This window comes from Typopeltis vanoorti, chromosome 23 (assembly GCF_054136105.1).
Source record: "Typopeltis vanoorti isolate ZY-2024b chromosome 23, IOZ_Tvanoo_1.0, whole genome shotgun sequence".
NCBI classification, from domain to species: Eukaryota; Metazoa; Arthropoda; class Arachnida; order Uropygi; family Thelyphonidae; genus Typopeltis; species Typopeltis vanoorti.
The window spans coordinates 6,252,539-6,278,981 of record NC_143571.1 but is presented as its reverse complement, the minus strand read 5'-3'; the positions used below and the strand labels follow the sequence as shown (position 1 = coordinate 6,278,981).

The window sequence follows — 26,443 nt, the reverse complement described above, 5'->3', positions numbered from 1 at the left end:
AATTACTCATAATATCCCACTTGAACCATTTCCTTGACCACCTTCAGAGGCCACTGCTACCAGCTGATGCACCAGGCTAATGGTGATGTTATCAGATAATCTCAAACTTCTCACCTGACCACCAGCTGATATCCCCAGGAGGTAACATGACATCACTAATCCTTTAATCCCATCCCTACTTTTCACCTCTGTTTGGTTCATAGTGATGGAAAGTAGGGATGGGATTAAAGGATTAGTGATGTCATGTTACCGCCTGAGGATATCAGCTGGTGGTCAAGTGAGAAGTTTGAGATTATATTTGAGAAATCTACAGTCGTAGATTGTATAGGTTGCTCCACTTACAAAATCTCAAAATTTTTATCAAATTTACTCTCTGCTTCAACTAGAAGAACTGATACTTATATAAAAAATACTTTGGATTTCAAAAATAAAATTTTAGATCTTCATTTGGACGTGTCTGATATCACAATCAGTTTAGATGTTGTTTCTTTATTTACGAATGTGCCTCTTTCTGAAGGCACTGAATTACTACGACAGGAATTTCCTTCAGACATTGTAAACGTGTTTGATTTTGTAATACATTCTGGTTATTTTTCCTTTAAAAATAAGTTGTATCAACAAATTGAAGGAACAGCAATGGGCAATCCTCTTTCTCCTGCTATCTCCAATTTCTTTATGGAACATTTTGAACAACGTATCTTTAACAACATTTCTCCCAGACCTACTCATTGGCTGAGCTATGTCGATGACATTTTTGCTGTATGGAATGGCTCTCTTCGGATGAACTTCAACAATTTCTCACTAAGTTAAACGCACTTCATCCTAGGATCACGTTTACCCTAGAAGTAGAATCAAATAAGTAGTTAGCGTTTTTAGATCTTCTAATTCTTCGCCAACCAGATGGTAACCTACATTTCTCAGTTTATAGAAAGATGACTCATACAGGCCATTATATCCATGGGAATCTCATCACCACTGGTTCATCGGGCCCACTCCTTTTGTTCTTCAGACGATCTTTTACAGAAAGAACTACAATATATAACTTCTTCCTTTCTACCTAATGGTAATAAGAATTGCTTCATTAAAAGAACTTTCAGTAGTTTTAATATGTCTTCCTCTTCAAACACAGAAGAAATAACGCGCATTCCTATCCCTCATGTACAAGGCATCAGTGAACATATAGCAAAAGTTTGAAAACCACTGAATATTTTTGTTGCCTTTCGACCGTTTAGAAAAATCTCCACCTTTCTCACTCCTCCTAAGGACAAGCTTCCACATCTTAATCATCCAGGTGTCTACCAGATTTCGTGCTCTTGTGGATTATCTTATTTCGGACAAACGGGAAGATCTGCCTCTATTTGGCTAGAAGAACACCGATCTTATATTGAATACTTTAAGCCTGAAAAGTCTGGACTTGCAGAACATGCCATCTTCACTAGACATAGAGTTCATTGGAGAAAGACAAGAGTTCTTCACAAAAGTCAGTTCCTCATGGAACACCTTTATAAAGAAAGGTGAAATTCTACTTCATTCTCCTAACTTAAACAGATCAGATGGCTTACGTCTATCCTCTTTATGGGAGATAGTAGCTAATCTTTCTTAACTTTTTATTGTATTGATTTTTTATTTATTTATTTTTTAGGAAATTTATTGACAGCTACTTAGGTGGCACTTTTTGGAATTGTCAGTTATTGTTTCATTTGAGCTTAATATGTACTGAAGATGCCTGTGACACACAGGCGAAAATTATACTATTAAATAATCTTTGTATGTGAGTTTTTTCTGTTATTAATTTTGTATCAATAATAATTACATAATTACCTGAAGAAGGTGGAGGTGGTGGTGGAGGGGGCGGAGGTAGAATAGGTCTCCCAAAAGAATCTGTCTGAGACTGAGGTGGATGATGCTGAACAGTTTGAGGAGTGTGCTGAATAGTTTGAAGACCACTGGGACCACAGTCCATGTCACCAAACTCATTCTTCACTAGTTGTCCATCACCTAAATTAAATACAAATTCTGTTGTGTTTAAAATTGCAAAACAATCTAACAAAACTTGCTTTGGAGACCTATAGATGGGGAACATGCTGAAAGTCTACGTCTAATATAAATGTCACATGGAGATTGCTAAAAAAAATTAGTTTTAATCACTACTATTTCAGTAGAGCAAAGTAAAAATTCAATTTATTACATTGATCGTGTTTTGCAAAAAAAGAAAGCTAATGGTATTAGTAACAGAAAATATTTGAAATACTAACAATTTTGTGCACAGAAGCAATTCAAGTTATTTCATAATGACCATGAGTGTAATGTACAAAATGTCTGAGATACAAGTATGCGTATCATGTTTTGGATGAAAAAACTAAATGTGATGTAGGAATCCGTGAAACAAGAAAAAAGCTTTCTTCTTACAGTGATTAGACATTCATGTTTCTGACGATTTTCTTAATAGTATAATGAAGAAACTATAATCAATGTAGTCCACTTTACACTGCCAGAATACTTGAATTTTCTTCTGTTGTATACACTGCTAGTCCTGATTTATGCTTTCTTTTTACTCCCACATCCTGAGGTGTTCTGACATGCTTGTTTTTTCCATGTAACAAATCTCACATAAATAAACTGATCTTGTATACTCCTGCTTTTTTAGCTAGTGAGCTAAAAAAGCAGGAGTGAAAGTTTTTGAAAGCACGTGAGAAAGTTTTTGCATCTTTGATGCAAAAACTTTCTCGCGTGCCAACCGAAATTTTGGGGAACATATTATTATTTGGTGTCTTAAGTATTGGGAGAACCTTTTCAAATGATCAAAAATCACACTAGATATAAAATCAAAGATTACAAGAGTGATTATATATCTAATAAATTAAACATTAATTGACAGTAAATACTCCCAATCCATATTTTAATGACTTACAATTTAATTAAATCTAAATATATATACACTTTAGAAAATCTATAAATTCTTTACAAAACATGAAAAAAAAAAATAACATGAAGGTAAAGGAGTCTGGCTGCCTAGGCGAATGATGCAACAACTGAATTGAACAAAACTTGTCTGTCAGTATATCATTGAGATAGATGGCTTGGAAATACGATGTTTGTTTCATTTTCTTATCACTTATTATTACTAAAACAGTTGCTAGTGTTTGTTTCTTTATTGCATTTTATTTGGTATCACTCTACTTAATAAAATTGTATTCTATTAAGTTAAAATATACTACTCAGTGAAGATGTTGGATATATATTTATTTATTTAATTATTTTTTAAGGTGAACCTGGGTTGAATGCTGGAAAAAAGTTGTTGGTTTGCCACGTTTGGCATGCGTGCCAAGGGTTCCCCACCCATTTTAAGATATTCTTTCTTAAGAAGGATAAGACTAGGTATTTGATGTCTTGGCTTTTTTTCTGTACTGCTGGAAATAATACCTACGTCCTATCTTGTAGGATTTTTATAACACTAATCTTTTGGTATGAATGGTGAATCAAAATATGAAGATATCTTCCTCTGTGCATTGGTTTTCTGTAGAATGAATAACTAAGTTTATTTTATTCAAAGACCTTAAGGAGAGTTAAAAAAAACTTGTTTTCCAATTCAACAGTGAACTTTGTACAGGGATGTATTTTTATTAAGTGTTTATTAGCCACTGAAATTACAACCAAATAAAATATAACTGGGTTTCTCACAATGGATGAGTGGCTTCTTCAGAATGGTAGATGAATTAATGAACACAAAGTAAATACAAATTTTAAAAACTGATATAAACTATCTGGGCATTAACAATCATAGAACAAGGAGCTAGTGATGTGTGACATGCATCATCTACCTTTTAGGATTATTTGGAGGCAAATGTTTGACTAGTTAAAGTCAGTTATGTTGTGATATCTAATTAAAGACTTTCAGGCATCTAAGATGAGCTCTTGGTTTGTTTGTTGAAGGAACCATGCGAGTAAATGATGGTAGCGGATTCTTTGATAAGACATGAAAGGAAGTTCCTTCAAGATAGAAATGATAGCTTTATCCTAACTGATAAAGTGATGTGCTGAAAGAATGATAAGTCCCGATTTTTCTGTATGCCATATCACCGAGATGTTCATTCATTCTTATTTCAAAACTCACATGTTTAACGTATGTAAGGTAGACCACAAGAATAATCACTGCTGTCAGCTCGATTTCTTTAAATGAAATAGTCCTCTTTACAAGCAACTTTCTGTCCTGGTCATAAGAAGGCCATTATCTTCTCTGCAGAACTGTTACCGGAGAACTTTGAGAACATTTCATTCCAAAACCTGCTATTAGTAAAGATATGTCGACATCATTTTTATTATTTTGAGACATAACTAAGTTAGTTAGAGAGTTTAGAATTCAGAAAGTTTAACTTCCTAAACTCCTTCCATCCAATAATTCAATTTACATTACAATTAAAGAATAAAGGCAAACTATATGCAAATGTAAGTTTCAATGGTTTAGAAGTTCTGTGGGAAGTTTTCGGTACTGAGACTACATTATTATGTCATTAAAGAGTTAAACAAAAATAAGCAATTAAAACTGACAGGTTTTGTAAGTCATAAGACTTACATTATGAGGGGTACTGGTACCTGAAAGTTTTACACAACAAAAGCCTATTAACAATTAATTACACATATTAGATGTTTTTGATAACTTCACAACTGTAACATAATTGATAAACCAGAATACAAATGGTAAATTTGTATGCGTGTTGGAACACGTTCTGCGGTATCATGTATGTTATATCCTAGGTCCGTGGCAGTTAAATTTTTGATGAAAGCAGACCATACTTTATGTCATATTAAGCCTTGATTTTCAATGCATTGTGTAGGGATCCTAAGCATTTGTGAGGCTTCTTTAAATTTTCTTGTAAAACAGAAAAAGTCCTGATACCACAGAATGTGTTACAACAACTAACAATGTTCCAACATGCATACAGTAATGAATTTACCATTTGTATTCCGGTTTATCAATTATATGTTACAGTTGTCACTTTATCAAAAACGTGTAATTAATTGTTAATAGGCTTTTGTTGTGTAAAACTTTCAGTTACCAGTACCCTGATGATGTAAATCTTACGACTTATGAAACTTGTTGGGTTTTAATTTCTTATTTTTATTACACTCTTTAATTACATAATAATGTGCTCTCAATATCAAAAACTTCCCACAAACGGCAAACTATATTTTCTAGATGTTCTGATCTCAAAAACACTAGGGAACAGAATTTCCTTGGAAATTTATTGAAAGTCCACTTACAATGGATACTATTTTCATGCCTTATCTCTTCGTGACCCATTGCAAAAAGAGCACAATTCATACCTTAAAAAAAAAGTGAGAAATTTCCATTTTAAAGAGGGAACAGAAAAAGAAACTCCAGTTTCTATTCAGCCAGTTTTCCTTAATGGGTATTTAAGAAGCACTGTTCTAAAAAAAAATACTATTTTCTAATCCTCCACAACAACAACTTATATCCATTATAGACATTCCCTTTTTTATTCCATACACCAGAAATTTCTCCATCAAAATAGCAGTCTACTCAGAAGTCATAATATCAGAGTTGTCCATAAGCACATCCAAACCATACATAGTCTCCTTGGCTCTCCAAAAGACAGTAAACACTTCTATAAATGTCCAGGTGTATTTACAGAATTCCTTGTTCTTGTGGTCTCCTACCTAGTTAGGCTTGCAGAAGTTCCAAAATAAGAAAGAGAGGGGAACTTAGTAGTAACATGACACATAGACGAGAAGATCGATCAGGACTTTTTTTTAATTTTTTTCATTCTTCCAAAACAAATCAAACCATCAACTGGAAAAACCTTCCTTTCATGTTGTATCAAAGAATCCCTTACCACCATTCCCTGGCTCCTTGTTCTTTGATTGTTAATATTCAATGGTTCATGCAAGTGGCTGGACCATATGACAAATATAACATCCACATAGCACAAAGTTTAGGTCATAATTCATAGTTCCCCAGCACCTTCAAAAAATTCTATAAACAGGCTAAAAGGGGGAATGCTGGCAAGCTCATTGCTAGGCTTTATTTTATTTTATTATTATTTTTTTTTTGCTCACAGAATTTGTCTAAGAATTGGAAGAATGAACTGTCAATAGTATTCAAATAACATCAGTGTCCAGTGGAAATAGTTCTCGTAATAGTCCCTTTGTTTTCTGTTTAAGATGTATCTCAAGCTACAGTGGTTAACAGGTAAGTGAACTCTCGGCTTGCTATTAGGTCAGAGAGTGTTTTAGTACAACATCCTTAGTTTTTTTTTTTTTTTTTTTTTTTTTTTTTTTTTTAAATATGCATTATTTTATAAATAAGTGTCTATCTTGCCTGTAAGTTGAGCTGCCAACTATGTGAAACATTTAGAGTAAAAAAAAAGTGAATGAATATATGGCATTAATTATGAACTGCAGTATCTCACTTGTGTGCTTTTGGAGCTCCATAAATCCTGACAATTTGAAGACGTGTAGAAGACAGATGGTCCTTGCTATCCTCAAGCTAGTTCAAAAGGTCTATAAGCAAATGATAGTCATGTTGTGGGTATGCCACGTGGGGTCACAGTCCAGCAGTATAGGTATTTATGTCGCTGAGGAAGTTCTGCATTTTGCCAAAACACAAGTGTCAATGACTATTGAAGCACTGCCTTTGCCTGCTTTTAACATTATGATGTTCTTGTCATGTGATATTTTCTGAAACAGATCATTTCATTTTTTGGAATATAATGGAGTATCTTTTGGTAATTTCATTAGTCCCTTCTCTACATTAGCAATGACATCAACCTTGATGTTAGAAAGAAATATATTATTCTATGCAACACATCACTAGTCCATTTCAAATATTCTTTATTACTGATACATCAGTTAGTTGTTGCAAAACAGTGCTTTAACATATTAACAACACCAAAAGAGGAAAAATATAAATTACTTTATTGAATTTAATAATATTCTACTGGTTTTCTACCCATCATCTTCAGAACACAAATTAACTGTCACAAGCACTACACCTACAATATTAGAAACAATTCAGTTTACAACTGACACAGAACTAATGTCCTAACAAGGGACCCTCTATGAGTTGGTTAACTGTAAAGATATTGCAAAGGTCCCTGAGCTCAATTTTACAGGCTGTGTCATTTGAACAAACAGTCCTAGCTTGGTGAGTAAGTGTTTGCAGGATGCCATGGCCTGACTTCTTCAAATTAACTTTACGGGTAACCGACCCAATAAGGATGCTATGTTAGGACATTAGTTCTGTGTCAGTTACAAACTGAATTGTTTCTAATGTTTTAGTGTGGTGCTTATCACAGTTATAATTTGTGCTCTGAAGATGCTGGGTAGAAAACCAGCGAATATTAGTAAGTTCAATAAATTAATCTACATATAGTTTTAGTTTTCGATTAGAAATAAAAAAATATATAAACTGATAATATAAAATGCATAACTGATTCTTCAAGGGCTCATTGTAGTGAGTATAGGAGCGGTGAACCTGAAGTATCTGATAATGATGGATCATGCCTTACTTCATGTAATATATGTCTGCTATATTAAATGTAGACTGGTCCCCACTCCTTTTCTCTCCTGTTCACCTTGCTCCTTCCCCTCAATGCTGTTAGAGTATTCGAGGACTAGGGGACGAGATATTTTATTTTACTTGTTTTCATCTCAACTTTTCCTGAGCCAATAGGACATAATCTCAGGTGGGAGATCAGTAGACATTAGACTATATAGAAGAATCCACAAGTCAATACCTTCATTCACAAGATCCAGTTAGCAGGCATCAAGGTGTCAACCAGCTGTAAAACTAAAGCCATTAACTAAAACTTCTAATAATAAAAAGTGCAATGAAATGGGCAAATAAAAATGCTAGCCCCCCCCCCCCCCCCAAACAACAGAGATATAAGAAATACTGGGGCATACTCCCAAAGCGATGAGGCAGTCAATCAGGCCCACCAACGGATAATAAAATTGCAGATAGCAACCTGGAATGCAGGCATGACAACTAGATGAAGTGCTGAATTAGGTGAAGTTTTAAATTGAAGATGCATCAACATCTGTTGTATGAAATGGACAAAATGGAAGGGGTCTAAATCAAGGAATATTGGATTTTGATTTGATTTTTTTTTTTTTAATGGTACAAAGACATCAAAGGTCTTACTGCACAGGACACAGGTCACAGCAGTACATATGGTAATTGCTTAGTAGGACAATAAAGATCCATGCCCTTGGTGGGATTCGAACCCACAATCTCTTGGCTGGAGAGTGGATACGCTAACCATTCGGCCAACCAGGATGGCAGGAATATTGGAAATGGATATAAACTCATCTACCATGACATGGTAGAAATCGTAATGGAGTCAATGTGGTGATCAACGGCAAACTTCAGAAGCATGTTACAGAAGTTACTTGAATAAGTGATCACATAATCACTGTTAAATTGGCATTTGATGAGCAACCATGCATGAACATCATCTCTGATTATGTCCCATCCCATTATTTCAAGTAAAAATTACAAGTAATTTACAAGATTTGAGGTACATAATGAACAATCCTTCATGAATGACTAATGGGGATATGAAGACGTGCATATGATTGGTGCGGTATAGAATAATAGATCGCGTGACTAAAAGACAAAGGCAAGCCGACAATTTTTGAGTTTAAATGCTAATTCTCATCAACCAAATTCCATAATATCTGAAACTGACATAACAACATTCACTATGTAAGTCTTAGTTTTAACATGTTTACGAATTTCACTGGTGTTTTGCATTTAGGCTGGTGGGAGAACTCACACACATGTAACTAAAAACAATAGTCTTTAGTTAGATACTGTGTTTGCCGGTGCAACATATGGTTTTGCTTGAGTCTAAACAGCATAGTTAATATGGGAGGGGGTCATGCGATTCATTAGTTAGTGCCATTTTTATCTCAGTCATCTCTAATTGCACTATTTGTTGAGAAATATATTACACAGACAGCAAATGTTTCTGTACTTTATTCAGTGACACAATAAAACTACTTGTTTTTCTTGCATCTGCAGTATAGTGGCAGTTGGGGAGGGCTACCACGGGAAGCGAGTTATCGCCCCGACGTGAAAGTGTTTAAACTTTTTTTTCGTGCATGATGTATATGCAAAACCTTTTGATTTCTTTTTTCGTAAAGTAAAATCAGGGGTGTGACTCATAAGCAAGGGCAAGTCATATTCAAGTAAATACAGTATTTCTGTTTTATTATAAAAAAGCAACCGCCCCCTTTTAAACTTTCCTTGAGGTATCGTGGGCCACATGCAGCCCAAGGGACGCCAGTTTGACACCCCTGATCTAGAAAACCAGAAAACAAACCCCCTCTCTATCTCTTGCATGCACACACACACAACACACCCTCATCATCATCCCTCAATAAGAAGGAATATGTGAGATGACTCTGACCTGTGAGGAGCCCAGAAAGAATTGCACAGACTAGACTGCCATATAACTTAATTTCAAGCTTAATTTGATAGAGCTTATTATTAGTCTCTCTATTCCAAGATGGCTGTTTGGGATTAAAGTTTGTGTCTGATAATCTGCCAGTAATCAATGTATGGTGCAGGCAAATGGGAGATAAATGAAAATGTTATGCTTAATTGGGAAGCAAGTGGCATATGTACCATGAAATGAAATGGAATCACCATTAGCTTTTTTTTTTTCTTCTTTTTTTTTTGAGATATTTTTGGAACTGATTAATTAAACATAATCACTCTGGCAATAGGAATATTTTGCATGCCTACTTCAGAAAATGCATTTTTAGTGAAATTTGCTTGCTAGAATAAAATATATGCAAGCATTATAATCAAGTCAGATCTTTTATCTTTTATTGTATACTAAGGAATTTCAGAGATAAAAACAATCAATGAATGGATAAAAAAATAATTAAAAAACAAAGGAAGATTAAGAAGACAGTGATGAAATGAATATGCAGTAAGAGAGTTCCTATATAGTTAAGTGAAACTAGAACTTCTAGATGAATGCAATATTGAATTGCATATTTGAAGTTATCCCTCAGAACTGAATTTGAGAATCACAAGGTGAGAGAATTTTCTTGGGCACTTATTTTGCAATTCTTAGAGTGGCCATTTAATTATTCTTTGTGTATATTAATAATTTAGATATATAGAATTATTAGAAATTAATTTTTACTAACTGAAATTCTAGAGAAAATATCTGAGATATTTTCTCTAGAAGAACCAACCAATAAACAAATAAAATTATACATAAATAAAATGAAATTATTCTCAAACAACTGGCTTTTAACATAAAGGTTGATATGGACAAAGTGGGGAGGGGTTAATAATAGATATGATCAAAACAGAGGTAGAAGCTATCTTCTGTTAAGGTTTGCTTATGCTTGGATCCGCTGAAACTTTTATAGTTTCTATAATTCGGCATGAAATTCTTGTAGTTTCTCTATTCGGCTTTGTTTGAAATAATGTTGGATTCAATATCTACTTAAATTAAATAATTTTGCATTGCTGAAGTGAAGCCTTTTGGCTCTCTTTTTCAGTAATTTTTGGTGCCTTTTGTGATGCGACACCTTCTTTAGCAACTCGTATGGTAAAGTATAAGTTCTGCATCATTTCAACCTGAGTATTTACATTTACATCTGGGTCTGGCTCCCACTGATGAGACCTCAAAAAAGGTTCGAAACTGGTCTGGGCAGTGACCCCCCCCCCCATAATGTATAACATCATACATGTCCGCTAGAACAGTGCTTCCCAAACTTATGGATGCCAAGCCCCCCCCCCCCGGAAAGATTTAAATATTTCACAGCCCCCATCGAAAAAAATATCGTAATATAGACATATATTATAATAATATTTATTGTATTTATATTCAATACAATTTATATTCAAGATTTTGCATTTGTAATCTTTTTTGTGTTTCTTATCAATACCTTTTGAAATGAAATTTATACGAATAAGCAAATATTCACTAATATTCATTAATCGCCGAAATACACAGGAAGCAAAATTTGTGATCCAACACCAATGTGCGATTTTTTTTCATTAAAATATAAAAAAGAAATAATACATAATAAGAATTAAATACGTTTCTTTTAAGATTAAAAAAATCTACTTAGTCTTAAAACATTTTAAATTTGTTTTCATTCTTTCACAGCCCCCAAGGGGGCCGCAGCCCACAGTTTGGGAAGCGCTGCGCTAGAAGATGTGTTTTACATTATGGGAAATATTAAGGATAGTGATCAGAGCTTACTCCACCTTTACTATGAGTTTCCCTTGTCACGAAAGGTTTGCTTATGCTTGGATCCACCGAAACCTTTATAGTTTCTATCTATATTCGGCATGAAACTCTCGTAGTTTCTCTATTCGGCTTTGAAATAATGTTGGATTCAATATCCACTTAATTTAAATAATCTTTCAAAGGTGTCCATAAATAAGTTTGACAGCCCCCAGTGACAGGAAAAAGTCTATTGTGAAGTCTCATGTTTGTTTCCAGTATGTGTCCTGGAACCTAAAGTTTTCCATGTAGTGTCTGAATAGAACAAGAGTATCTAGAAGAAAAAGATCTCAAAGAAGATCCAGTCCTCTCTGAGGACAATTGTGAAAGGCTGACACCTTGGCTTGCCAAAATGCCTGATGCTTCTATTACTATATTGTTTTAAAGCTTTTTTTTTATTATTTTTTTAAGTGTATGACTCCATTTTTCCAACATGCAATATTACCAGTTAAGCCAGGTATTTTGTTAGGTTGGCTGTAGGAATATCTCTGGTGTTTATGATAGGTTGTAAGGGTACACTGGAAAGGATAAGAAGTATAGCAATACTAGGCATAGTTTAAGGAAACCAAAATAAACAAATGAATATGCTTGTTTTGGTTAAGAATGAGACTTTTTGTATGATGCAAACTTTTCCAACAATTCAGCTGTATCCAGGATAAATGCAAATAGCTGATTTTTATTTATTTATTTTTGGAGAAATAATGAATCAAGAATTAATGATAATTAGGAATTAAACAGCTAACTTACCTGAAGGCTGCAAAGTCAATCCTGAGAGATCTAAGAAAGGGGAAAAAAATTTATAAAGATATCCAAAGCACAGTCAACTGATCATGTCTGTAGCAAAAAAAAGTTTTGATCCTTTTCTATTTAATCAACTACTTTGGTCATGCAATTATGACAAATGCTTACCTTATAAAAATATTAGATGAAAAGAAAAAAAAAAAGAATTACAAGAATAATTAAATAAATAGAAAGAAAATTAGTAACTATAAATTCACATGTATGCCACAGTAATCAACTTTTTAATAATATGTAAATTTTCGTCTTAAGTATCATAAGACATCAGTACAGTTATAAACAACAATAGGAATTACATAAAAAACACATTAGTATGCATGCTTACATTGGAATCCCTCTATGTATACAGTAGCATGTTTAAGGACTAAATACTATTGGGCTGTAATTAAATTCAATTAAAACTGATAAATTTATTTTATATAGTTGAGGATAACAATTTCCCAAATTTCTGTGATAGTGAGACAGTCGTTACGGTTAAGATTAGGTCTGTGCACTAAGGCTTCAGCACTTTTTTTTATATAAACGCTCATGTTTATATATGGATCGATGTAGTAGCTCATTTTTAACTCCATGTTGTGCGAGACCAGATTTGTGAGGTTGATAAGACAGATGTAGTTGTGATGTTCAGAGATGCTTTTATTTACAGATCCTTCTGTTTGTCCATAGTAAGATAAATTCCAAGAACATGGCACTTTGTATAGTTTGTCTTTTGGAGAAGGTAAGAAATTGTGAATTTGGTTTATAGGTAGCAGCAAGTTTGTAATTCTTCAAAATTTTTGACAAACGTTAGGAGATGCCTTTGATATACGGTAACGGAGTCCTGTGTGCTTCTTCTTGTCTAGGTTGCTGTTTTGGAGGGTGGCTAATAATTTTTGAGTTGTTATTGGATTAAATCCATTTAGTGAGGCTGTAATGCTAATAATTTCCAACTCTTGTTTTAAATATTCTTCAGAGGAACAAAATTTGTGTGATCTGGATACCAAAGATTTTATGATGCCGTATTTTTGAGATGTATGGTGAGCCTATGTATTGTGGATATAACAACCTGAAAAAAAAGTTGGTTTTCGATAGACCAAAGTGGAAATGGAACCATCTTGATTATGTTGGATGTGTACATCAAGGAAGAAAATAACCTTGCGATGATTCCTTTTCTAGTGTGAATTTGATGCGAGGATGTAGGCTGTTGATATTATTTAGAAATGAGTTCCTGTTCCGTGCGACTCCAGACTGCAAAGATGTTATCACCGTATCGTAGCCATATTGTTGGTTTTGGGTCAAGAGCTAAAATTCTTTCTTCTAAGTGTTCAAGAAAAAAGTTGGCTAAGTTAGGTAATAAAGGTAAGCCCACTGCTGTTTTCCTTCCTCTTGTTTATATATTTTATTTTTCCATGTGAAGTAACCTGATGTGATTGTAAATTTGAATAATTCCACAATATTGGATGGAAATTTTTGGGTTAACAATTCTATTGTCTCTTTATGAGGGATATTAGTGAAGAGAGAGAAATAATGTCGAAGCTTATTAACATGTCCATTTCTCTATATAAGAAAGAAAATTAGTCTTGATTCAATAAAAAAAAAAAAAAAGAAAGTCAACGATGTCTACATGACTAACCTTTTCAAATCAAATTTCTTTACAGCACATTATTATTAGCTATAAAAATGCTGTTGTAACAAACAAAGAAGTTGTCATTTGATTAAAAGTTGTTTTATGATAATGACAATAAAAAAGTAAAAAAAGGTTTTAAATCTAGGGCATATCAGCATACTGAGTGGAGAGTTGTGTAATCCAGAAACACTTCTTAGACAAAATATAGTCTTTTTTTTTTCCAAAGAAGCTCATATAATTATTTCACAATGTTCATACACTACCACTAATTTCTTCCAGGTAAAAACGTTTTTTTAAAGAATAGTTTGACAATCCAGGAATTCACCTTTTAAAATATTGTACTCCTTCAAGCCCTCAAGGGTTTCCAAATAAGTAGAGTGACAATTGTCTCACAGAGGACAATGAAAATCACCTACTGCCTAAAATCAATGATATCCTAAATATTACTCATATAAACTTTCATACATATTATAGTCAGTAATTCCAAATGAATCTAAGAGAAATGCTAGCCCATAAGTGATTTTCTGATCAATATATAAATTCTGGATACCTTAAAGGTCAAATCTAGATAACTGGAAGGAGACCTCCACATAACCTTTAAGGAATGAGGAGAGCCACCGACTGAGCTTCTCACCTAATATCCAATCTATGCTCCTTACAAACTTTTTGAAAAGGATTATCAACTCTAGAATTTCCCCAAAATAGAAGCTCATCTTACGCAGTGAACAAGCTGGGTTTAGACCTGGCAGAAGTTGCTGCGACCAGATTCTAGCTCTTACAACCCATATAGAAACTGGATACCAAAAGGGTTTAAAAACAGGTACTATCTTTATAGACCTAACATCAACTTTGGATGCTGTATGGAAGAAAGGTTTACTGTATAAAGCAGCCAAAATAATTAACTACCAAAAAAACTCTAAAATTCTAGAACAAATTCCCTCCAACAGGAAAATAAAGTTCATCTGAATTTGAAAAAAAAGCATAACTTGTATCCTACAGGATAGATTGATACAAGGATCTGTCCTCACCCCAGTTTTATTCAACCAGTGCACAAATGATATCCCTCCAACAGCTAGTGAACAGTTTATCTATGCTGATGACATAGCTATCACCAAAATAGTAACTTCCAAGGCTTGAGGAACCACTGAACAAAGATCTGAGCTCACTATAAAATTACTTTGAATGCTGGGGACTATCTCCTAATCCCAGGAAAAATGTTTTTTTCCTGGGATTAGGAAAAAAAACAGTTTTTTTTGCTTTCTACTTAAATAACCGTAGATCCTAGGTGTTTTAACATGGAAGGGCTTGAGTTTGTAAACTGTGTCTTTGGGCCAGGAAGTGACTTTTTTCAATAATTTTCGTGCCTTATTCTTTTGTGTGTTGGTGATTTGCGATCTATAATTTTGTATGTTGACTGATCTTGTAACAGTGTGTGCATTTTGTTTTCATATGCTGTTGTGTCCATCACCACAGTAGCATTTCCTTTGTCTGCTTTTGTTATGTTAATCTGGCTGTTGTTCTGTAGCTCTTTTATAGCAATGATTTCCTTATGTGGGATATTATTTTTGGGAGGCTTGGACTTGATTAGGATGTTGGCCACATCTAAACGTTTGTTGGAGGCAGGTCGTATATTCCTCATTCGATGGACGCCGTTATTTCGGCTTTTGGAACTTGTTTGGGCGTCACGGCAAAATTGTGCCCTTGACTTAAAGCACTAGTGGCTTCTTTGCTTAAGGTGAGCGACGATAAATTCATGATGACGAGGTCTTGTTGTAATTGCAGTCGTTGTATAGTGTTGCATTGTTGGAGATTTTCAAACTTATTTTGGTGCTGGTTTTTGACTCTGTTGAATTCTTTTTTTAGCCGTTGCGTTGGTGATGTTATCTAGGATCTCCCTTTTATCTATGGAGCACCAAAAATTCACAAACAAGGTTCACCCTTACGCCCAATTGTGGACAGTATAAATAGTCCCACATACAAACTGGCTAGACATTTAGCGAAGCTACTAGCCACTCTCACAAACAATTCTCCCTCCTTTGTCAAAAATTCAGCCCACCTAAAAAGCATCTTACAACACCTTACCCTAAAAAGCTCAGACTTAATAGCTTTGATATCACCTCACTATTCACAAATGTACCACTAATAGAAACCCTCAATCTTGAAGTCACATTTCACCCCTGATATATTTGAACTATTCAAATTCACAATACATGTAGGATATTTCACATGGAAAGGGAAAATATAGAAAAACAAATAGATGGAACAGCCATGGGCTCCCCCCCCCTCCTCCCACAGCCAACTTTTACTTGGCCTGGAAAAACTAGCAATCAATACAGCCACTCTCAAACCAACACTTTGGCTACGCTATGTTGACGATCTGCTTGCTATTTGGCCACATGGCCCAGAGACATTGGAAACATTCTTAGCGCATTTAAATAGCCAAAATCCAAAAATCCACTTTACAATGGAACTGGAAGCTAATAACTGTCTGCCCTTCCTGGATACACTTATCACACGTCTTCCAGATGGTTACTTATCATTTTCAGTTTTTAGAAAACCCACACATACAGGGAGATACTTACACAAACAATCACACCATCATCTTTCCCAACAATATGGCAATTTAAAAACGCTAACCCATAGAGCGAGAGCAATCTGTTCCAATGACAATGCTCTTGCTGCTGAACTGGCTCACTTACACCACACCTTCTTGGCCAATGGCTATAACCCACATAAGATAAACAAAATACTAAACGCTCCTAAGAAACCCCTCCCACCATCCACCACAGAGAACTACAACAAAACAGTCACCATCCCATACATAAAAGGCACGTCCGATAAGATTTCAAGAATTCTTAATAAACATAAACTATGCACTACATTCAGACCACGTAGCAAATTAGCAACCCTTATCCACTCGCCTGCTTGTGTGTTCGCTGATGCGGATGTTCACAGTTCTTCCTGCTTGACCGTAGTAGGCTTGATTACATGAGCATCAGCGAACACAAAAGAGATATGTCCGGAATTATCACTATGGCAAGTCGGGCCTAACAGACCATGCTCTGGATACCCCTGCACAGAGGATCAGCTGGAAAAACACAAAAGTACTACACAGAAGCTCTTACAAGTCGGAGAGATTGTTCTTAGAGGCGACAGAAGCCCTGAAACACACTCCAAATCTCAACAAATATGGCCGTATTAACTTGCCTAAGATCTGGGAGACAGTCATCTTAAGAAAAAACTAGTACCTTTTTTTTAGGACTCTAGTCTTATGTGATAGCTACAATTTTTTATTTTTTTTTCCAGATAGAGGGTGCCAAAAATCAGGACTCTAGTCTTTGTGTTGCTGCGACAATTTTGTTTAGTCTGTTGATTACACCATGTTGTTATAGTCTCGCGCATTGTGACAAACTGTGTTTTTGTGCTCTGAAGATGCTGGTTATAACACCAGCAAAATATCAGCAATAAGTTAATTATTTACTTAGTTTCTGTGTTCTAATATATACCGTTAAAAAATAAGCAACATGTTCGACAAACACATAAGTCTGTCCACACGTTTAAGGTATGAAGAGAAAAGCTGTTCAAAACATTACAGTTATATGGTGTAAATAGGAAATTATATACTCAGTTTAATCCTTTATCCAAGTGTAAGCAAACAAGTTTGTGCCTGAACTATTTTCAGAACTGGGGCAACTTGTATATAGAAGATTATGACCTCACATCACTTGCCTTAGTATCTCATAATGCAAAGCGTATATCCTTACACGTATACGCTATGATATAATGCTATAATTAGGATATGATGCTATGCATTATGGGAAAGTCACTACCCAGACAGGTTTTGGCCTTTACTGAGGTGATATAAGGTCGAAGTAATGCAGAGGTCATATTTTCATTGAGTTGCCAAAAGGCATAACACCTTATTATTAGAATAATCTAAATAATATTCTAATAAGGTGTGACATCTTTTTGGCAACTCATATATGAAAATATGACCTCTGCATTACTTCAACCTTGGTATCACCTCTGGCTCCCACCGAAGAGACCTCAATAAAGGTCAAAACCAGTCTGGGTAGTGACCCTTTCCATAACGCATAGCATTATAAAAATGACATGTCTGTAAGGATACGTGCTTTGCATTATGGGATACTAAGGCAAGTGATGCGAGGTCATACGCTTTTATATACAAGTTGTCCCAGTCCTGAAAATAGTTTATGAACAAACTTGTTTGCTTACACTTGGATAAAGGATTAAATCAAAAGTATAATTTCTTGGTATCTTTAATTTATAGTATAACCAAGTGGAAAAACTTCCAACAATATCTAGTCTATATTGGAGTTGTAAGTCAGCAGTTAGAATTGCTAACTGTTGAGTTACAAAAATGTACAGGAAGATGGTTTGATTTTAAATCAGGTGTGAGACAAGGGTGCATATTATCTCAACTGGTATTTATCATCTATATGGATCACATTATGAAGCAAGGTATGAAATCTGGTATCAAAATTGAATTCTGGTGTATGTAGTAGCTAGTGAAGACAGGTTTGCAGTAAACAGAAGTAGCTCATCAGAAGGAGAATGACAGAGTAAGGCAGTTTATTATCATTTTCTACTTCCACGGAGTAGTTTATATAGGTGTGAGGGCAATTTATTTTTGTTATAAAGACTGGTACAGTATTTTTGGGATTGGAAGACACCATCTAAGTAGCATACCCAGAATATTGGATTGTATGGAGGAGAAAAGAATTTCCTGTAAATTCAAGGTTAAAATTCACTAGTGCCAACAAGAGTAGGCTTTCCATCGAAGTACTTTCAATCTGCTCGTAGAGTTTATTTTCATAGATAAAGCATTGGGGGGGGGGGGCAGATGACAAACCCAAATAATCTATCAAGTAGGAAGGCTTGTGGTAGCAAATTAAGGGAATCATCAAAAGGTGCATTTATAAATAACAGGATTCAATGTCAAAACTGATCACGTCAGCTGATAGAAGAGATAAGTTTTTCACTTTAGCAAAAGAAATAGTTTCTTTTTTTCCTTTTTTTTATGAGACGAATAAGGAAGAATTACTAATTCTTCCTTGTTCTATTTGAGACCTTAATTTTGCTTAAGGGGGATGCATTCTTCAGAAGATTGTTAAAAAAAAACAAGCAAAACGAATCTTTAGTTTTCAGTAGTATCTCAGTCCAGACTGGTAACTTCATCATGTAATGAGTTTTCAGGAAATGACAACGTATACTAAAATATTAATTAAAAAACTTTAATCAATACCGTCCTATATTTCTGCAACATTACATTGCCATCTTCTGGGAACATAAAACTATGATATGTGCATGCAGTCACAGGCACTAACAATGAGCAAATGAGGCTGAAGAAGGCAACTGAAGTTGGTCCTAGAGTCTTAAAGATTCCCCCTAGTGGACTAAATTGGGTTGTCTTGACTGTTAGGCTGTTCTTAGGATGCAAGCTTCCCAAACTTGGAGCAGTCTCATGCACCCAAATTTGTTGAGGTTTGGGAAGTTTTTTTTAGAGCTGAGGCTGATTCCAGGAATAATTTTTCATACTTATATTTTCTGCAATGTAGTAAAGTGGCTTTCTTCCAGAGTATTCTGTGGTGGGTATCTACTGCATGGTCAGCAAGTCCTGAGTGGCTGTATTGGTGAAACAGAATTTAGTCTTTGTGTTCAGATATCCTGATATTAGCTGTCCTGCCTGTTTGGTTGTAGTAGGACAGTTTACAACTGCAAGGGACCTGGTATACTCCAGGTAGGTCTCAGGGAAGTGACTGGTCTTTGGTGGAGCGGATAAGGGATGCCAATTTCTTATATGGTTTGTAACAGGTAGTCAGGTCATACTCTTTTATAGGATTTTTGTTAGCTTTACAGACGTGCCCCGTATATATAAGGAATGGTGATAGATTTAGTGTAATCTCTGTAATGAAGTGGGGGGGGGGGAGAGAGAGAGGTTTAACTGGTTTTAATATTTTCTGAATTTTTGGGGGTTGTAGCCTTGGCCAAGAAGGTGTTAATTAAGGATATAGTTAAGTTCAGTAGTTAGGGCATTGTTATCTGAACAGAATAATTTGGCTCTGTTATATAGGGTTTTTATAATCCCATATTGTTGTGAGGGGGAGGGTGTTTGCTGATGAATGTATCTACCTGTATGGGTTGGTTTTTTTTTTGAAAACAGAGAAAGCCAAGGATCCATGAGGCTGGGTGTAATCAGAGTGTCTAGGAAAGAGAGACTGTTGTTTTCCTTTCCCAAGGTGACTATTTTAGTATACGTTGTCATTTCCTGAAAAATTTAAAGTCACATGTAACTAATGTATAAGTTTATCTACAAGAAGTAATGAGTTTTGTTTAGTCTGGCTGTCAGTGGAGTTGCAGCCAATATCCTAATAAGTTCTGTCACAGAGTAGAAGGGTTATCTTTCTATTCTAATCATAGGTATCCATGATGATAATGACAAATCTTCCATTGTCAGCCTTGGTAATCAGATAGTTCTTTCATTTTAGAGACTGTAAGGCTTTAATTTCTGTAAAACAGATATCAGTAGTGGTGGTGGTGGGAGAGTTTTTACTTCTAAGTAGTACAGAAGTGACTTCCAAAGTTGTTAACATTACTGGAGAGAGTGGATAAGTTTCATTCTATATTATGGGGGAATTCCAAATTATTATTTTTTTGAACTATTGCAAAAAATTATGTACTTTGGAGAGGAAGCAGATATCTTTCTGACTGAGAGCATCCAGAAATGCTGACCTTCCTCCCTTCCCTTTTTAATTGGAGTTGATGGCCAATGGTTTCTGTTTAGCTTGGTAGGGATCAAACAAATTTGTCTTTTGATAAACACAAGACACTGTGCTTATTAAAAGAGTGATGAAAAGAATGTTCAGTTATGCATAATATGATATTTAACAGGTCAGAGTCTAATATGGAAACAACGGTTTCTTGTAGCTCAGCAAGTGATGAATGTTACTGCAAAATCATGCTGCCGATTGAAAGGCCCATGGTGCAATAAGTTTGATGAGTTATAGGTGATTTGATTGTTTTCTTAAATCTGAGATTCAATGTTAGGAATTAACTCAGAATTGTGGCATTTCTTTAGAACTGAAAGCCAACCACCTTGTTGTACCTGAAACTTTGCCTGGTTTACTGGTCTTCTTGGTTAGTTCTTCCCTATGAACTAAACTTTACACATAGACATAAGAATATAAAATAAAGCTTTGTTTCTGACAGACATTAAAATCTGAAACTAACAGATCACCTTCAGTGTTAAGCCATTTCAAATAAGTTCGAATACTAACAATGGATTTTTTAAAAAAATCTTGCAGTCACATGATGACATAATGAACATGCTCTCAAACTGGCAATTCTCCTTCATTCATAAAAAAAAAACTTTTCAGATTTTGTGGCTATGTGAAAAACATCTCTTTAGACAAATAACATGATGGTCAGTTAGACATCAAGCCCTTATTTTACAAACATTCTTGATGATTCCCATCAACTGCTATCACAAGCCTTCTCACCTCACATATTATTTGACTTGGTCATTCACTCCAGCTACTTTATTTGTCAAAATAAATTTTACATTGAGATTGAAGATACATCAATGGGAAGCCCACTCTCACTGGCATAAGCAAATGTTTACCTTGAAAATCTAGAAGGAAATTCTCTTCTCCTACACATAATTCCAGCCATCATTCTGGGTATGCTACATAGATGGTGTATTTGACCCCATCCCAAAGATATGCTATCAACCTTTCTAAAACAAAATAGCCTACCCCTCCCCCTCCACACACAAACTTTTCCATGAAAGTAGAAAGTGACGGTAAACTGGCCTTCTTTACTATTCTCCTTCTGGTGAACTAACCACCTTTGTTTATCATAAACCTATTGTCACAGGCTGCTAAATACTGTGGAATTTTTTTGCACATCTCCTATCTAAAAAAAATGACATCATGTAAACTTTACTAAGTTTACGTCATGTAAGCTTCATCCATGAACAAAACACGAGTTGGAAAATCCAGGTCTACGGCACTTTTCTGCAGAAACCACTGCGCGAATTCCACACATCGAGGATAATCTTTGGCCATCAGTAACTGGAGCCGTTGCAGATGAAATGGATGTAAGGACTCAGAGTGCAAAATGCACAATACACTGGATTGTGATACTCCTGTAGCAGAGGCAATGACACACGTGCTTGTCTCTGGATTATTGTCCATTGCATGCAACACCTCCTCTTCTATGGCAGGATTTTGCGCTGATTGTGGCCGTCGACTATTATGCCTGTGATCCCCGAATGATCCACAGTCACACAAATTCTGATGCAAATGCGCAAACTTTGGTGATGCAGTACACGTCTGTTTGGGTACCTTTCGCAATACATTCATACAGCAGCTTGTCCATTACCGTCAGCTAACCCGTAAACGAGGTGCATGCCTGCCATCTCAGCATTCGTAAAATGACGCATGTTCTTTGTACAACGCTGAAAGCTTGAATGAGGAAGCCCCCAATTGCTTACCTGGAGTGCTGGCGAACAGTGCCACCTATCACTTTCAGGTGGCATTTCCAGTCATGCTTTCCTATGTGAATATGGTTGATTTTGATGTTCTCTACCTTTCCTCAAAGTTTGTACATGGAATTTTGAACCACCCTGTATACATCTCAGATCTAATAGTTTCCTATGACATATTTACCTTTAATTCAAACGTAACAAGAAATAATAGAAAGCAGTACAAAGTGCCATTACAGAATTATGTACTTTATTCAGTTATGTTGAAGATAACCTTTTCAAAGTGAGTACACGAACATTAAACTCTTGATATAAGGTAACCAAGGTATTCAAAAAAGGTACTGTCAGGTCAGTAATAACCAGAGTAAAAGTGATAATGAAAAGGTAACTATTACATAATTCTTATTCTTAAGGAACTATGTTTTTTAAGTAGTATAATAACAAAGCAACTCATGCCAAAACTTGTAAGCTATATGATTCTTGTTGGTATTGCTATTTTACATATTATCTGTGTGTTGAGGGTTAAGTGCTGTGAGGACATCATGTTGGAGGCTTAATGGCATATATACAGCACTTGGAAAGGATTAAAACTGATTTTAATGCTTCAAATATTTCATCTCAGTCACTGAGACATCTTCAGGGATTACAAAAAAACTAATGTAACACACACACTCAAATACAACACAATACTAAGTGAAATACGTGGGTGACTAAAGTCCTATCTAGGTGAGCAGCCTCTATGGGCATTTGTAGGTGGTCTAGGATGTAAGGTGGGATCTATGATAATTAATGTTTCCCAAATTTTGGGAAGTTTTATGCAACCATATTTATTTAAATTTGGTTGATTTCTGAGAGCCGCCGCAGATTCTAAAAATAGACTTTCTTTTTTGAATTTCTTTTTAATCCTCCAACATGATTACTTATTATCTGTGTATTTTTCATAGAATGAATACCAGATCTCAAATGCAATACATTAAAATAATAATAATAACATATCCGACACTTTTTCTCATTAATTTTTAATACAATAAGTGTTTCTTTCTCAGCAAACAAACCATGTTAAAAAGTGAATTGCTGGAATTTTTTTAATAGCTACAAATAAAAGGTAGTTCTTTAAATTGTTTTGACTATTGCACCTCCAGTATGTAAATCAAATCCATAACTCAATTAACTAATGCTTTCAGTTTTTTTATCTTCAAATATTAGATGGACTATGGACTTATCAGAAAAAAACAAACAAACTGGATGCATAATTTACTATACAGCAATCCCTCGATTAATGTGCCTCCAATTAGTGCATCCTTTTTGTCTATACCCAAATTCGATTAGTGTGCCTATATACATATTAAAAATAAATGTTACAGATTTTAAAAAGTTTCTATCTATACATTTTATATGGCTAACTATTTTAAAAAATCACTCACCAGGGTGAAATAATTTAGTTACCAATTTAAAACATTTTACAAATGTTATTTTTTAATGGCATACTACACTATTTTCATGTACACTATGTTCCAAATTTACCACCAAAATTTACATCGTCTGCTAATTACATTGCATTTTGTTGATCATATCTCGTGCCTCCTTTGCAGTTGTTTTCCTTACGCTTACTTTTTATTTTAAAGTATTTTCCCGACCTTTCATCATGAGTAAAAGAATTAGTGAGCAAAATAGTGGAAGTGTGAAAATGATTTGAAAAGTAATCTCATTGGAAGAAAACTAGAAATAATAAAGAAAAATGAACAAGGCGAGTCCAGAGTAAAGATAGGACAAGAATGCAACAATGGGTGAATCAAAGCAAAGCTACTGAATACAAAGAGAAAAGTAAGGCTCCTTCAAGTTCATCATGCATGCATGCACTCAAAATCAAAGTATTCTAATGATTGAATTAGAGAGACTTTTTTCTACATGGATCGAAGATTGTAACCAAAAATGGATTCCACTAAGCACTGACCTTATTAAATCACAAGAATCAAGTCTCTTTGCAACCTTGAAAGAAAGAGCTATCAATGGTGGAAAAGAAGAATTCCATGTTAGTGCTGGGTGGTTTGAGTGTTTCATAAACAAAAATAGCCTACATAATATTCTAATCACAGAAGAAGCTGCAAGTGTAGATAAGGAGGTGGCTGCAAATTATCTAGAGATTTTGAAGAAAATTGTGGAAAAAGGGGACTATTGTAATCAACAAATATTGAATGTCGATGAAACCAGCCTCCTTTTTTGGAAGCGAAAGCCTTCCAAGATTTTTCTAGACAAATCAGAGAAATCTCAGCCTGGTTATAAAGTCGCAAAGTCGAATGAAAATTACTGCTAACAATATGTGAGCCATTTGGAAGCACATTCTTCCACTTTGTGCAAATGATTTTAGAGGCTTTTCAAATTAATCTATGCTAATTAAATCTCATTCTGAAAAATTGAGCGATTCCGACTTGCTAAATCTAGATGCACAGCGGGAAGATCCTGAAGAATATGAAGAAAATTTAATCACTGACAAGTTCAAAGAGATTTCACAGAAACAATTTGAAAATATTTTTCATACAATCAAAGTTTTTAAGCAGCAATGCTTAGAGGCTGGCCCTGATAAAGAGAGAAAAAGTGAAATTTGCATAAATAGTAGAAGAGGAAATAGAGTCATATCGTCAGTTATGAAAAAAAGAAACAGAATGCACACCAAACTACGTTAGTTCAATTATTTGTAAGAAGTAGAATAATAAATTTATATTCTGAATATGTTTTATTTATTGTCTTTCAGCTTCATGGTTTTCCTTTAACTAGGCCCTGAGATATACCCTAATTCTTTCATAAAAAAAAATTAAGGGTCAAAAAATAAATTTGAGGAATAAATTATACTTTTTCTCATAGGTTATTATATTAAATTAGTGTGTTTTCGATTAATGCACTTGTTTTAAAGAACACATTAGGCACATTAATTGAGGGATTGCTGTATACCAAACCAATAAAGCCAAGATAGACAACTTAAACATGTTCTAATAAACATTCCAAAAGTTACCTATTGCCGGAGATACAACTCTCTCATAGTGATATGGATTGACACAAACGCTATCACATTTTAAATCAAAGGCATATTGGCAATATTTCACGTGTTTCAATTCATTTTTGTGAAGGTCTGGCCATCTCCAAATGCGTGCATAAATTACATGAGGAAATCCTTTCCTACCAGCAACCTGCAAATAGAAACAAACAAACAAAAAAAAATTATCCATTAAAAGTTTTTAGCTGCAAAGCAAAAAAAAAAAAAAAATAATTAATTAAAAAAAACTACCATTTATATAATATATAAATCATATACTACTACGAACTCCTATACAAATATGAGAAAAATGAAATAAAGCCAGAAATAAAAGCTGAAGAATTTTTTCAACATACATCCATAACACAGTGACAGTGAAGAAGATCTGAGTTCAGATCTTGTCTAAGATGTTAGGAATATTTATAAGGGAGGGAAGTTATCTGCTCGAATATGGTATCAAGTTTTTTCCTCTGGAAACTCTTGCAAAAAGACAAATTAGCCAGAAGGCATGTGCTGAAAAACAAAGCAGACTAGAGACAGGATCAACCACCCTTATCATTACCAAAAAATTATATTAATAAGCCATTACTTATTAATTAATCTTTGGCAGTAGAAGCAATTATGAAAAAAAAAAAGTTTACCAGTATAAATTATATATTTAGTTTAATCCTTTATCCAAGTGTAAGCAAACAAAGTTTGCACCTGAAGTATCTTCAGGACTGGAGCAACTCGTGGCAAAGGTGTACTGAGTTCCGATCACTTTCCTTAGTATCCCATAATGCAAAGCATATCTCCTTGTAGACATGCTGAGTCTTTTGACTCCATGGAGGACTGAATAATAATAATGCCTATGCATTATGGGAAGGGTCAGACCGGTTGAAGCAATGCAGAAGTCATATTTCCATATGCCAGTTGAAATATGATTTCTGCATTGCTTCAACCTTGGTATTACCTCTGGGTCGTGACCCTTCCCACAATGCATAGCATTATACATGTCTGCAAGGATATGTGCTTTGGATTATGGGATACTAAAGAAAGTGATCAGAACTCAGTCAATGTTTGCCACGAGTTGCTCCAGTCCCGAAGATACCTCAGACGCAAACTTCATTTGCTCACACTTGGATAAAGGATTAAACTAAATATATAATTTATAGTCTAACCAAGTGAGAAAAAAAAAACTTCCAAGTTTACCACAAGAGTTCAGGTTTAATTAATGATACACT

At 34.7% G+C, this 26,443-nt stretch overlaps 1 protein-coding gene across 1 annotated transcript in view; it reads right to left on the bottom strand.

Annotated features, from left to right (window-relative positions):
* The window catches only part of Med (Smad/Smad4 homolog Medea), a 278,163-nt gene that overhangs the window by 121,112 nt on the left and 130,608 nt on the right, over window positions 1-26,443 (bottom strand). The window contains exons 5-7 of the mRNA XM_090413229.1: window positions 25,200-25,374; window positions 12,027-12,056; window positions 1,822-1,998 (exon numbers count right to left, since the gene is read on the bottom strand). Coding sequence (XP_090269355.1) covers window positions 1,822-1,998; window positions 12,027-12,056; window positions 25,200-25,374 — 382 coding nt within the window. The remainder of the gene's footprint in view (window positions 1-1,821; window positions 1,999-12,026; window positions 12,057-25,199; window positions 25,375-26,443) is intronic.